At 42.3% G+C, this 15192-nt stretch overlaps 1 protein-coding gene across 2 annotated transcripts in view; it reads right to left on the bottom strand.

The window, feature by feature from the left end:
• Positions 1 to 7068, bottom strand: part of DNAJB13 (DnaJ (Hsp40) homolog, subfamily B, member 13) — a 15253-nt gene extending 8185 nt beyond the window's left edge. For both annotated transcript variants that reach the window (XM_010848847.1, XM_010848848.1), the window contains exons 1-3: positions 6860 to 7068; positions 1592 to 1695; positions 397 to 558 (exon numbers count right to left, since the gene is read on the bottom strand). In XM_010848847.1, the coding sequence (XP_010847149.1) occupies positions 397 to 558; positions 1592 to 1695; positions 6860 to 6927 (334 nt within the window). In that variant the 5' untranslated portion in view covers positions 6928 to 7068. The remainder of the gene's footprint in view (positions 1 to 396; positions 559 to 1591; positions 1696 to 6859) is intronic.
• Between the last annotated feature and the right edge of the window lie 8124 nt (positions 7069 to 15192).

Genomic DNA, 15192 nt, shown 5'->3' with positions numbered 1-15192 from the left:
GGGATGGGGGAGCCTGGTGGGCTGCTGTCTATAGGGTCACACAGAGTCGGACACGACTGAAGCGACTTAGCAGCAGCAGCAGTGATAAAGAATCCACCTGCCAATGTAGGAGACAACGGGAGATGTGGGTTTGATCCTCGGATCAGGAAGATCTCCTGGAGAAGGAAACAGCAACCCACGCCAGTATTCTTGCCTGGGAAATCCCATGAACAAAGAAGCCTGGTGGGCGACAGTCCACAGGGTCGCAGTTGGACACGACTTAGCGACTGAGCATGGATGAGCACGCACACACACTATATATATATTTCTTAAAGTAAACAAAACTACTCAAAGAAAAGCATCTTCTACAGCTACATCCTTCCCTAGTAAGGCAGAGGGGCAGGCAGGGCCTCTTACCATTAAAGGGGTTATCTCCTCCAAAGAACTCATGGAAAACTTTTTCTGGGTTGCCATGGAAGACGTAACCAGTTGTCCATGGGGTCTGCGATCCAAACTCCAGAGGAATTCCGCCCTTCAGACCCTCCTCTCCAAACTTGTCATAGATGCCTCTTTTCACAGCTGTGGATATGTGTCACCTTGAGAAGGGGCCAGCATGGGGGCTAAGAGAGCTGGAGGGCTGGGAAGCCAGAGGATATGGGGCAGGGAGGAAGAAGCAGGGTGAAGACAGCCTTATTTCTAAAGTGCCTGCTGTCTGGAAGTCTTTGGAGAGAGACACTAGAAGTTAGGGATTTAATTTCACCCTGGGTGGACCTACGTAAGGCCCCATAGCCCAGAGGAAAGATGAGAAAAACAAACTTGCTGGGGAGGGTTGAGGATTGGAGAAGAAACCAGGAGACTGAGGGTCGGGCTATTATGCTGGGGTTTGGTTTAACTCAGTCATTACAGCCACTGTCTAGTGTGGGTAAATACAGTCCTAGCGCCTTGAGACTGTAGGATATGAGAAGTCAAGAGCTGCCAATTCTAGTGCTTGGAAATCTTAAGAGTCCAAAGTCCTGAAAACTTGGGGCTGGGGAAACTTTAGTGATCTTCTGGCCACTCTTCTGCACACAGAAGGCTGAACCCACACAGCCTCCAGGACAGTATCTAGGGAACCCACGTGGGTACTGCATGCCACAGAGGCAAGGATCTCTTTCCCCAGGCTTCAGGTTGCCACAGCAGAGACAGATTTCCTAATCACAGACCTCTCTCTGTCCCTTGGTACTTATGCTGTCCTCAGGGAGAGAGAGATTTGGCTTCTTGGTACTCTGGGAATAACTGGGTATGTCTGTCTCAGCCTTAGCCTTCTTCCCTGGGCAGCAAGCATCTCACTTTGCATCCCTGCAGGGGACAAGTGAGGCCTGGGGGGTGTTGGGGAGCCCCTACCCTGAGTCCCGTGCTGCTGAGACGGGAAGCAGGTCAGCCTAATCTGGGGACTCTCCACACCATGTCCTCCACCTTAGCTTGTGTCTACTTTGTTTAGATTCTGGGCCAGGAAGAGGAATGCTTGCTCTCCATTGGGCCCCCTCAGAAAGCCTGACACTCTTCTGAGTGAGGAATGACATTAAAGGAGAAGGCGGACAGAGGAACCACCCTCACGCTCAGCCCCACTCACGGTCGCTCAGCACATCGTAGGCCTCTGCTATTTGCCTGAATGTCTCCACTGCACCTGGCTCAATGGACCTCAGCGGGTGGTTCTTAAGGGCAAGTTTCCGGTACCTAAAGAAGAAGGATTAATACCTTGAGGCACAGTCCAAGGCTCAGAGCTGGCTCTGCTGTTGGCTGCCTGCCATTTGTACAGAACCTCAAGTGGAAAAGCTGAGTATCTTTGGCTCCAAGTTTTCCTTTGTCCCTTACACCCCTGTTCCAGTGAAAACTCACACTGGCTTTTTGGTCTAGATAATGTTTTCTTTTTGCCTCTTCATTTCCACAACTATTGCAGAACCATGTCTTCCTATTTCCAGTTCCCCCGCCCCAACTCCAGTTTATTCTGTGTGCTGCCACCAGTTTGATTTCTTTCTCTCTTTTTTGTTAACTTGCCCTTTTAAAATGCTCCCTGACCAAGTCACTCTCCTGCCTGAACCCTTCACTGGTTCCTCCTTTGTCTTTTTTTTTTTTTTTCTTCAAGGAGTCAGGATTCAAATCTCACGCAGCTCCAGAGTTTCTCTCTTTTTAAAACAACAAAAAAATTTTTTAAAATATTTATCTGGTTGTACTGACATGAGAAATCTTTAATCTTCATTTTGGCACTTGAGATCTTTTAAATGATGCTTTCAAACTCTCAGTTGCAGCCTGTAGGATCTAGTTCCCTGACCAGGGATCAAACCTGGGCCCCCTGCATTAGGAATGTGGAGTCTTAGCCACTGGACCACTAGGGAAATCCCGTAAAAACTTAAAAAAAAATTTTTTTTTTTGGCCATACTGCACAAACCAGGGATTAAACCCAGGCCATGGCAGTGAAAGTGCTGAATCCTAATCACTAGGCCACCAAGGAAATCCCCGCCCTTTGAATTCAGTATAAAACCCAAATGTCTCTAAGATTCGACTCCTCCTTCTCACTCTGCCCTTCTCACTCAATCCCCTTCCCTGCTGCCACAACCTCTCCGCAGTTTTTCTCTCCAGGCTCCATACTCTGGACACTGCACTGCTCATGCCTTCAACACTCTCCTGCTTTTACCTGGAATGATCAACCCTCTCCAGCCCCCTTAATCTCCTCCTGGCAAATATTTATTCATCTTTCCACATTCAACTCAGGGGTCCACTCTTCAAGGATGCCTTCCCTGACTGCAGCCTCCATTCTAGATTAGACTTCCTTTCCAGCAGCGCCAGTGCCTTTGATGCTGGTATTTAGCACACAGTGCTCCAGCCGTTTGATGGGTCTGTCTCTCCCACCAGCCTGTGAGTGAGTCCCTCCAGCTGCTGTGTCCAGTTCTGCGTCCTCAGTGCCTCTCACCAAGTGCAATGAGTAAATGAATGACATGAACTCACCATTCCACAAGGCAGCCCATTTTGCTGTGGGACCACTCTGACTCTTAAATAACACTTTTCTTACTGAGCTGGGTCTGCTGTTCTGCAACCCTGTCTCCATCCACAAGGGTCATAGTTCTGCCATGGGGCCTTACAGATAGAATCTGATCTACCTTGAAAGACTTGAAGGCAATTGTCACAACCTCCCTGAAAGTCCTAAATCAGCCCTTCTCACTTACAAAGGTTGTAGTTAAGTATGAGAATTGCAGTAAAACTAACAGTGAGTAAAAGTAATGAGGTTTGAGAAGAGTTCAGTTTTTCATATAAACTTGAGGGATTTTAAGATGATGCTTGTGGCACCTGCTTTCCTGAGTGGGAGAGAAAGAGGTGAAGTCACAGCCTAGAAGTGGCAGCCTAAAATGAATAAGAAGTTAATAGCTGGGTGATTAGGAACTTTCTTTGGTACTTTGGTACTTTTCTTCATTATATGTTTAATCTTTTGGGGGGGTGTGTGTGTCAAAATCTAGGTACTCCCATAAGGGAGTGTCTCAAACAAGTGATTCATGCTTTAAGAGTTGTTTCAGGGAAGAAGGGTTAAAAACCATCATTTAGAACATAAATTGTTTTTTTAATCACTCTTTATAAGACATGGTTTCAGATGCAAATGACTGCTCTGCATTTTCATCTCATTATCTCATATAATTCTATTTCAGTACCACAACAACCTTTTTTTTTTTTTTCTTTGAGAGATGGGAAGACTGAGGTTCAGAAAGGTTAAGTAATTTGCCCAGGTCCTACAGCTAGCAGGTAAGAGAACCTAGGTTCAGACCTGGCTCTTTCTAATGCTTCAGTCAGTTCAATTCAGTCACTCAGTAGTGTCTGACTCTTTGCGACTCCATGGACTGCAGCACGCCAGGTTTCCCTGTCCATTTCCAACTCCTGGAGTTTACTCAAACTCATGTCCATTGAGTCAGAGATGCCATCCAACCATCTCAAACTCTGTTGTCCCCTTCTCCTCCCACCTTCAATCTTTCCCAGCATCAGGGTCTTTTCCAATGAGTCAGTTCTTCCCATCAGGTGGCCAAAGTATTGGAGTTTCAGCTTCAACATCAGTCCTTCCAATGAATATTCAAGACTGATTTCCTTTAGGATGGACTGGTTGGATCTCCTTGCAGTCCAAGTGACTCTCAAGAGTCTTCTCCAACACCGCAGTTCAAAAGCATTAATTCTTCTGCGCTCAGCTTTCTTTATAGTCCAACTCTCACATCCATACATGACTACTGGAAAAACCATACCTTTGACTAGACGGACCTTTGTTGGCAAAGTAATATCTCTGCTTTTTAATATGCTGCCTAGGTTGGTCATAGGTTTCCTTCCAAGGAACAAGCATCTTTTAATTTCATGGCTGCAGTCACCATCTGCAGTGATTTGGGAGCCCCCCAAAACAAAGTCTCTCACTGTTTCCATTGTTTCCCCATGGAAGCAAGGCTTCTAATGCTTAGGTTGGGCTCATCTTTCTGCTTTTCAACTGCCCTTTCTCCTTGTGACATTTCCCTAGACAGGTCTCTGCCGGGAGCCGGCATATTGCATATTGAGTGCATAGTGCATATTGCATATTGAGTGCAGCACTTTCCACAGCATCATCTTTCAGGATCTGGAATAGCTCAACTGGAATTCTATCACTGCTAATTCTATCCAGTGAGGAACTCCGCCCATGACAAAGGTCATGAGGAAGGAGGCTCGGCACACGCAAAGGCGGGATCGAGCTTCAGGAGTCCCCCTGGAAATTCTCGAGCATATACCCCCAAAACCAGAGTCTGCCTACTTTCTGCTTTGTGCTTTCACCTACACCTCTGACTTTACGGGGGGCTGTCCCCCACTACCTCTCTGAAAAAAGTTAGCTTACAGCTCCAGTTAATAATTCCTGGGTGTGACAGTGTTTAACCTACAAACTCCTTTGGAAATCCTCTAGCCTGCCTGAATAGGTTTTTCCGGCCACATGTGATTGTTCAGAGCCTCCCAACTGTGAGAGGCAGGAGATGTTCTAAACTGTGTAAACACAGATTCTTTTGAGTAGTTAAAAGATTGATTAGAAATTGTATTGGTGAAGGGATTTTCACTTGTTGGGCCAATGTTTGCTGCTAAGTTTCCATATCCCTTACCTGCTGTGTCCCTGGCAGTGTATTGATTAATATAATTGGTGTAAATAGTAGCTTTAATGTTTGTAACCTGGGACCCTTGAGTTAATTCTTTTTCTTGTTATAGCCCACCACACCTTTGCTCTGTAGGAATGCAACTTTATCTAATGCTTTTTGGAGGCTGGCGCCTGACTTTAGAATAATCACCTTTAGAGAAAAAGGCCTCCAGGCCAGAAGATGATGCAAATCACCTAAACTTTTGCATATTGTAAGTTTGCAGGAAGAAAGCCTGGCTTACTGCATGACTCTACCCCTTCCCCCATTATCCTCTATGCATAACTTAAGGTATAAAAACTACTTTGGAAAATAAAGTGCGGGCCTTGTTCACCGAAACTTGGTCTCACCATGTCGTTCTTTCTCTTACCTTCTGGCTGAATTATTCAGCCTCTTTTCTCCACTGAATTTCCTCACTGAGCTATCCTTATTTCAGCCTCTTTTCTTCACTGAATTTTACTGAGCTATCCTCATTCTATTACTCTTTATATCCTTAATTAACATTTAATTAAGCAATTGTTTCCTGATCTTCGCCTACGCCGTCTCTCCTTCGAATACCCTGGATCAGCCGGGGCTGGTCCTCTGCAGGTCTCAATGGCCAACCAAATGTTATGAACAGTGGATGACATCACAGACTATCCTGAATTGTTCTCTAATTGATTCATGAGTTTGTGTCTTATTTCTCAACCACACTGTAGACTCTCTCCAGTTAGCTCACTGAGATCCCTTACTGGAGGTGATCCATGGTAGGCAACAATGATAGGCAACAATATTAGGCAAAGTGTCTGAATACTGGCTCTGCCGGTTACTAGGCACATGGTCCTGGGATAATAATGGTACCTACCACTCAGGCTGTTGTGAGGATTAAATGAAATGATAGAAGGTTCTCAGAACAGCATCTCCACAATTCAGTGGAGTGTAGCTATTGTCACTAGTCCGTTAAATTATCCTAGATTCCTCCCTTTTTCTTTACCCTACGATGTTCCAATTAATAACTAAGTCCATTCTCTCTTCTCTCTCCAGCTCACTGCCCTGCTTCAAGCCTCATCTTTTTGCCTTGATTATTGTGACAGCCACTGAAGGGGTCTCTCTCTTTCCAATATAGCTTCCACATGCCCTGTATGTCCCCTTTTGTAACATTCATCAAGCTTACTGTGACTTATTCAACATCTGTATTCATCAACAAAATTAAGCTGCACATCTGATTCAGTTGTATCTCCAGCTGCTGAGACCACACTGAACCCACATAATATTTACCAAAAAACATTTTTTCAGAAAAATGTTCTGATTCCTGCCCCAGATTTCTTAGAAATATCACAAAGTCCCCAAGACTTGATGTAACTATTCAGAGATGGGATTTATTCAATACCCATCTACCATGTGACAGTCGAATAAAATTTGTAATACATCTATCTGGCCAGGTCACTCTCCTGTTCGCAATCATGTGGGTCTCTACAATATTAAGGGTAAAGTCTCCTTTGTTCTCATTTAATTGATAGGAAGACCACGGTACCCAGGAGAGCAGACAGGGCATAGAGGGTAAGGGATGATGAATTGGGAACCCTGACCCAACCCAAAGCCAGGATGTGGGTGTGCAAGAAGTAAGAGAACGAACATGGTTTACCTTGCCTGCCCTAAACTGTGCAGGAAAGTTCAGTTTGGAAGAGATGAGGGTGGGGCCCGTTCCAGCACAACCCAAAAGCTTTGCTCCTGCCCCAACTTACGCATTCTTGATCTGAGCATCTTCTGAATTGCGAGTGATCTGGAGCACAGAGTAATAATCCTGGCCCATGGCTGGCTGGTTGTCAATCGGTGGATAGTCCTGACTCCAGCGGCAGGTCTGTTAGTCTGCATTCCTTGGTTGCCCCTGACAACCGCACAGGGGCACTCTGGGAGTTGTAGTCCTTCCTTCCTAAGCAAACCCCCTTCTCACCTGTGCCTGTAGAGGAGGGATTGAGAGAAAAGGACTGACTCTGTGAGCCTGATAAGAAACCAGAGTTTCTAGGGAGAGTAGAAATTGGTTTTAATTAAGTTTTCAGAACAAACAGATTGAGCTATTTTTAAAAAATAAATCTTTATTTTAGAATGTTTTCAGCTTTTCAGGAAAGGTGTGAAGATAGCATTCTCATATGCCCCACACCAGGCTTCCCTTATCATAAACACATTACACAAGAATGGTACATTTGTCAGAAATAATAACCCATATCCATACATAATCTATGGGGGCTTCCCAGGTGGCACCAGTGGTAAAGAATCCATCCACAAACATAGACAACACAAGAGAGGCGAGTTCGATCCCTGGGTCAGGAAGATCCTCTGGAGTAGGAAATGGCACTCCACTCCAGTACTCCTGCCTGGAAATTTTACATGGGCAGATAAGCCTGGTAGGTTGCAGTCCATGGGGTCGCAAAAAATCAGACATAACTGAGCGGCTGAGCACATACATAATCTATAACATAACTCCATACTTTATTCAGATTTCCTAGTTTTCACCCTAGTGAAAAAAGCCCTAGGGTTTTTCTTTCCTGTTTCAGGATCTGATTCAGGAAATATCATTACAATTATTTGTCATGTTTCCTTAGGCTCCTCTTGTTTATGGCTATTTCTCAGAATTTCCATGTTTTTGATGACTTTGACAGTTTGAGAGTATTGGTCAGGTATTTTGTGGAATGTCTCTCAATTGGATTTGTTTGATGATTTTCTTATGATTTAGACTGGGGTTGGGGTGCTTTTGGAAGGAAGACCACACAGGTAAAGTGCTATCCTCATCACATCAGGTCAAAGGTGTGTACCATCAAGACTTATCGCTGAAGACATTGACCTTCCTTGATCACCTGCTGAGGCAGTGTTTCTCAGGTTTATCCATTTCTGGCTTGTACTCTTTGGAAGGAAGTCATTTTCATACCCCGCCGTTAAAGAGCGGGGAGTTCCACTGCACCTCCTTGAGGGCAGCAGTGCCGTTTTCCTCTCAGGCACCCACACCCAGCCACCAAGCTCAGACCATTTTACCTCCTAGACACCTCTCAAGCTCCTTCTCCTAGCCATGGTCTTGCTTTGGCTTTCTTTTCTCAGGAAGGCCACCATGACTTCCTCCCTGTTCTGCCACCTTATCTCTACCCTGCCAAGACCTCACTCCACTGACTGCCCAGTTAATCCAAGCTGTTCATCCTGGCACACACTCTGTGATCTGCCCCCTCATACTTGCTCTTACCTCTCACACCCACCTGTAGCACCAGCAAATGCCCAACTAACCATTCTCTCTCTCATACTCACCTGTGCTGCCAGCTCTGCTCAGACCCTCCCCACCACACCCACCACAGACCCTGGCTTCAACCCAGATATTTTTTTCTTATGAAATAGTCTACATGCACAAGAGTAGCATTAGAATATTTGTTATTGAAGGACAGTTGCCCCTGTGTTCCCCTCCCTACTTATCATTCTCTTGCTCTATTATTTTATCATTGAGTTGGCCAAAAAGTCTGTTCAGGTTTTTCCAAATCATTGAAGAGAAAAACTAGAATGAACTTTTTGGCCAACCCAATACTATGCCTTGTATCTGGTGGTGTACTGGTAAAGTTTAACAAGCTTGCCAGAAGGGAAAAAAAACAAAAAAACAAAAAAAAAACAGCCCTGAATTATAGCACTTACCAATTACTCTCAGGTTGGCACAAGCCATCTCCACATACTGTTGCATGTATCCCAAACATATTTACCTTTTCGTATTTTTAAACTTTCTAGAAATGGTATAATCTATGCACATGGTATGTTGGTGCATGTGTATGACATCTTCATAGTGCCTGTTCAGCATTCACTGCTGATCCTGAATATTTGGGCATGTGTGTCAACTCTGCAAGATAATGTCAGTTTTCTGATGTGGAGCTTCTAATTTACAATGGCAATGTAGTAGTATGTGTGCATTCCTTTTTGCTCCACATTCTCACAATTCTTGGTGTCAAAGTTTTAAATGTTTGCTGATCTAGGTGTGAAATAGCATCTCACTGTGGATTTTAAGTTGCATTTCTTGGCCGAGGTCTTTTCATTTTTATTGCCATTTTTTTTCTTCATTGTGAAATGCCTATTTACATATTTTGTCCATTGTCTTTCTGGGCTGTCCTTTTTTAGAAAATTGATTTTTTACTCTTTGTTTTATGTTTCTTTGTTGATAATATAAAATACAAACCTCTTCCACCTTGGAGCTTGTCTTACCATTTTTTTTTAATGGGGTCAAATTTATCAATCTGTTTCTTTTGGGTTCTACTTTTTGTGTCTAGTTTAAGAAATATTCCCTATACAAGGTCATAAAGATCTTCACCTGTATATTCTTCCAAAAGTCCATTTGACTTTTAAGTCTTTAATCCACTTAGAACTTATTTTTCTGTATATGGTTCCATGTAGGTTTTTTTCTTTTCGATATCCCATTGTTCCAGAACCATTCATTCAACAGTCTGTTGTTTTCCCACAAGTCTGTATGACTGCTGTGTTAAATACAGACATTACATAAATGTATGGTTTGTATCTGGACTACTGCTACTGCTCCAGGGGTCTGTCCCTGAGTCAGCACCTCACTACAGCCCTTCCTCTTCTCCTCCTTCTTCCTCAGGAGTAATTTCTCCAGGTACTTAGACTCCTATTCCTCTCAAAGGGAAGTGTGTTATTAAGAAAGGAACTAATATCAGTCATACAGGGAAAGAGAGGTGCTACATTTTAAGACTTTTCTCTCACTGTGGATGGAAAATCTTGATCGTTCCCTGATGACATTCCAGATACTAATGACGGAAAGAACTCTCCTGGGTCCTCTGAAGCCACCCAACTGCAGAGGAGGGCCTGCCTTAAAGTATTGTAGAACTTTCATGTTGTTTGAGGCAAAGGATCTATTTCAGGTATATTTGGAAGTGACAAAACACACTTTTGGAATTGGGTCAAAGGACAGATAAATCAACTAGAAAGCAAAGAAGTAAAGTGTAGGTGTTGGGTGAGTTGAATGGTCAGAGTGACCATATCTTGATGTTCCTGAGCTCACATGCCATCTGTGTGACTTGAAGAGGTTTACTTAGGGGCCCCGAGTTTAATTCTACTTGAACAAATGGGAGTATTACCTCCACCACTGAGTTGGTGTGAAAATATTAAATAAAACTATACAAAAGCATGTATCACATGGAAGATGCTCCCTTAGCACTGACGCAGCAGAGTCAGAGCCAAATCCTGTTAGCTACTAGTTCTATGACCTTAAACAATCATTTCTTAGCTATAGTTGTCTGCTTGTAAAATGAACATACAAATATACATAGTTATCTGCTTGTTAAATGAAAACGTGGAATTACTCTTATTTTTGCATTTCTGAGCTTTCTCATGGATTTAATTTGCATTTTTATTTAAATACTAATATTGAACATTTTTTCTTCGGTACTGGCCATTTGCTTTACCTTTTTTTTTTCTGGTCATGCAGCTTGTGGGATCTTAGTTCCAAAACCAGGGATCAAACCTGAGCTCCCACAGTGAAAGCACTAAATTCTAACCACTGGACTGCCAGGGAATTCCCTGTTTTACTTTTATTACCAGAAAAAAAAAATGTTATTAAACTCAGAGGTTTGGGGGAAGGCTTTGCTTTATCTGGGACTGGCTGAATGGAGAGGAAGAAGGAGACTCTAGAGGAACACCAGGTGTGCAAGGGCTGTGGCGAAAGGGAAGGAGAGGACCTGGGTGGGTGGAAAACTGGTTACTCACAGTGGTATTGAGCAAATAAATGAATACACTGAGAATTATGAGAGCCAAGCTTCTCATTGTTGGAGAAAGGAGGTACACATTTAGAAGGTGGAGTTGGACTGGAATTGGTGACATCAGTGTGAACTCATGATTTTTAATATATATAGAATGATGGATGTAGAAAGACAGATGTATAGATACACTATCTTCTGCCAGGGCCTAGAAGCAATAATACCCCAGGAGTAAAGAGCATATTATTGCCCAGATCTTGATTTCTGAATACAATTCTCCACTAAAAGAAACCAGGGCTATTTAGACAAATGACTGATTCCAGGCCTGGAGTGGGAAATCATAAGTTGAGGCTTGACTATTTTATGGGGCCAGAGAATGTGCAACAGCTCAAAGAAGGATGGAAAAATGTTAAATGGACATAAGATACAGCTTGGAGGAGCCCCCACTGGCCCAAATGGGACAATTTAAATATCAAAATAAATCACAGTATAATTATAATGGATTATAATTACAGTATAATTATAATGGATTATAATCTATAGAATAAAAGATGAATCTATGAGTTATTTATAATAATATATCTATGACAAATGAATGAGTGAATGAATAAATAAGTCAGGGAGAAGGGAAAGTTCTTCCTTACAGTAGAATGCTGATTATAAATGTAAGGAGAATAATGGAATTAGAAAATCACCATTTGGCAATTATCATAGGAATAAGTGATTCAGATAGAAATCATTAAAGAATGCTAAAACTAGTTGATACACGATTGTTGAGGAATAGGATATTTATATAGTCTCAAAGTAGTTCTCCCTCAAATACTTATTAACTTTGCTGTGGAGAAATCTCATAGACACCATTTTAATTGACTTATCATTATCTGACTAAAAAGGATGGACAAAAACAAGAGTTGGCAAGGACATGGAAAAATTAGAACCCTTATGCTGGTGGGAATGTAAAATGGTGCAGCCACTTTGGAAAATAGTTGGCAGTTTCTCAAAACATTAAACCTAGAGTTACCATATGACCAAGCAGTTCCACTGTTAAGTATATACCCAATAGAACTAAAAACATATGTTCACAGCAGCACTATTCATAGTAGCTAAAACATGTAAACAACCCAAATGTCTATCATCTGATGAGTGGATTAAAACACTGTAGTATATCCATATAATGGTGTATTAGGGTTCTCCAGAGAAACAGAGCCAATAAAGTATGTTTGTGCGCATATAGAGAGATTTAAGGAATTGGCTCATGCAATTATGGAGGCTTAAAGAGTCTAATTTTGGGGGGCTCCAAAATCACTGCAGATGGTGACTGCAGCCATGAAACTAAAAGACGCTTACTCCTTGGAAGGAAAGTTATGACCAACCTAGACAGCACATTAAAAAGCAGAGACATTACTTTGCCAACAAAGATCCATCTAGTCAAGGCTATGGTTTTTCCAGTGGTCATGTATGGATGTGAGAGTTGGACTGTGAAAAAAGCTGAGCACCGAAGAATTGATGCTTTTGAACTGTGGTATTGGAGAAGACTCTTGAGAGTCCCTTGGACTGCAAGGAGATCCAACCAGTCCATCCTAAAGGAGATCAGTCCTGGGTGTTCATTGGAAGGACTGATGCTAAAGCTGAAACTCCAATACTTTGGCCACCTCATGCGAAGAGTTGACTCATTGGAAAAGACCCTGATGCTGGGATTGGGGGCAGGAGGAGAAGGGGACAACAGAGGATGAGACGGTTGGATGGCATCTCCAACTCAATCGACATGAGTTTGAGTAAATTCTGGGAGTTGGTGATGGACAGGGAGGCCTGCCGTGCTGTGATTCATGGGGTCGCAAAGAGTCGGACACGACTGAGCAACTGAACTGAACTGAAAGAGTCCAGACCCAGGGAAGAGTTGCAATTCAAATCCACAGGCAATACACTGGCAGAATTCCATCTTGCTTGGTGGAAGTTAGTCTTTCTCTATTAGGGCCTTCAATTGATTGGATGAGGCCTTATATTATGGAAGGTAATCTGCTTTACTCAAAGTTCACTGATTAAAATGTTAATAGCACCCAAAAAACACAGAAATATCCAGAATGTTTGACCAAATATCTGGGCAACATGGCTCAGTCAAGTTAACACATAAAATTAACCATCACAAGTGAGTTAAAAGAATGAAGTACTGATGCATGCCATTAATGCTATTAATATAACATTGATGAACCTTGAAATTTTTATGCTAAGTGAAAGAAGACAGACACAAAAGGTCACATATATTCCATTTATATAAAACATCCAGAATAGGCACATCCACAGAAACAGAGTCCACTGATCAGTGGTTGCCAGGGCTGAAGCATGGGGAGTGACTGTTGAAGTATATGGGGTTTCTTTCTGGGGTGATGAAAAGTTCTGGAACTGGTGGTGATGGTCACAATACCTTGTAAATAAATAACTAAAAACCACCAAATTGTGTAATTTAAAAGGGTGCATTTTTTGGTTTGTGAATTATATCTCCAAAGGATAAAAAAAGTTATCACCAGTAGAGAGGCAAATCAACATTGCCTGGCTCCCAATACCATGCTCTTAGGATGGAGAATTACTTTGGGAATATTCTTGCCCAAATATATAACCTGAATCTAATCATGAGGAAACATCAGACAAACCCATAGTGGCCTATGTTCCAAAAATATCAGGGTTATAAAAGGAAAAACTGAGGAAGTACTCCAGACAGAAGCCAAATAAATGCAACGTGTGATCCTGGATTAGACCCTGGACCACAAAGGAAAGAATGATTATAAAGGACACTGTTGGGAAAACCAGCAAAATTTGAATGGGGTCAGCAAACTGAATAGTAGTTTAGGATTAATGGGGGTTTCCTTGTTTTGATAGATGTACTGTGGTTATTCAGGAGTGTCCCTGATTTCAGCAAATGCATACTGAAGTACTGAAAGCTGACAGGACATAACATTTGTGTATTACAAGTGATTCAGAAAAAAAAAATATATACAGCATATATAACCTGTATTTTAAAATATATATATATATATATATAAAGAGAGAGGGAGTGAGAAGGTGATAAAGCAAACATAATAAGAAGTTAACAACTGGGAGATATGTGTGGGGATATACTGGAATCCTTTGAACTATTCTTATAGCTTATCTGCTAGTTTGAAATTATTTCGAAATAAAAAGTAAATTTAAAATATATCCACAAAGAGATCTGTTCAATAAAACTTTACAAGGCTATTGTGAGGACTGTGCCTGGCACACAGTATACGCTCAACAGCCACTGCAGCTGCCAGTTTTTCAGGTCTGAGAAACAGCGGTACTTTTCACGAGAAGTCACAAGGGGGCATCTGAAAACCAAGAAACAAAGGCTAAGCACAGACTTCCCTGGGCCTGCAGTGTTCCAGATGGGGGTTGTCAATACTTCCTCACCCAGAATGCACTTCTTGACCCAAAAGAAAAAAACTCTGCTGCAAACTGGGGATGATTCCATTCACAGTAAATAAGGCCTGGCCTACCTGAAAGCTAGCCTTTGCTCCTTCTGTTTGGGTCTGGATTTCAGGACAGCTGTCAAGAGTCACTGCATCCATCAAAATCAGGATGTCAACTCTGCAGACCTGTGAAAAGGGTCTCCTTTTCATCACATCATGAATGTGATGATAATAAACAAGAATAAGTCCTGGAATGGGAACTCAAAAGAGACACACTTGCTGTTTGAACTCAGTCAAAATCTTCCTCCTCCTGTTTTGTTAATCTGACTTATTAGAGGTTCCCCCAGACCTCCTAGCTTTCAATGTTTCTGAGCTCTGGAATATGTCCTCTTGAGTCTACCTGACCCTATCACAAATCACTCCGTGAATGAAATTGCTCTAGCCCCTAAGGTCTCGTGACCACACGGTGTAGTGGAAGGAGCACAGGCCTTGCAGACACACTGAAAAAGGTCCAAATCAAGGCTCTGGGACTTCATTTCTTGAGCCTCAGTTTCTTTATCCTTTAAATAGGAATAACACTATTTCCTTTTTAAGAGTGTTATGAGGATTAAATATCTAAATACAGTAACTAGAACAGTGTAGACATCCAGTAGATATTCAATGAATTACAGTATTTTATTTTCAATTTGGTTTAGGCAAAAGCAACCAGAAGGAAAATATAGGATTTAAAGTTCAACTGTGTTCAAGCTCCTCTCTCTATGACCCTTGGCTAATCACTAGATCTCTTTGAGTCTCACTAGCAGTCTTTTTCTCTTTTTGGTTGCGCTGGTACAGTACGCAGGATCTTATTTCCCCAACCAGAGAACAAACCCATGCCCCTTTGCAGCAGAAGTGCAGAGTCTTAACCACTGGACTGCCAAG

The sequence above is a fragment of the Bison bison genome, unplaced genomic scaffold (genome assembly GCF_000754665.1).
Source record: "Bison bison bison isolate TAMUID 2011002044 unplaced genomic scaffold, Bison_UMD1.0 scf7180017864276, whole genome shotgun sequence".
Lineage (NCBI taxonomy): Eukaryota > Metazoa > Chordata > Mammalia > Artiodactyla > Bovidae > Bison > Bison bison.
This window is presented reverse-complemented; position numbering and strand designations above follow the sequence as displayed.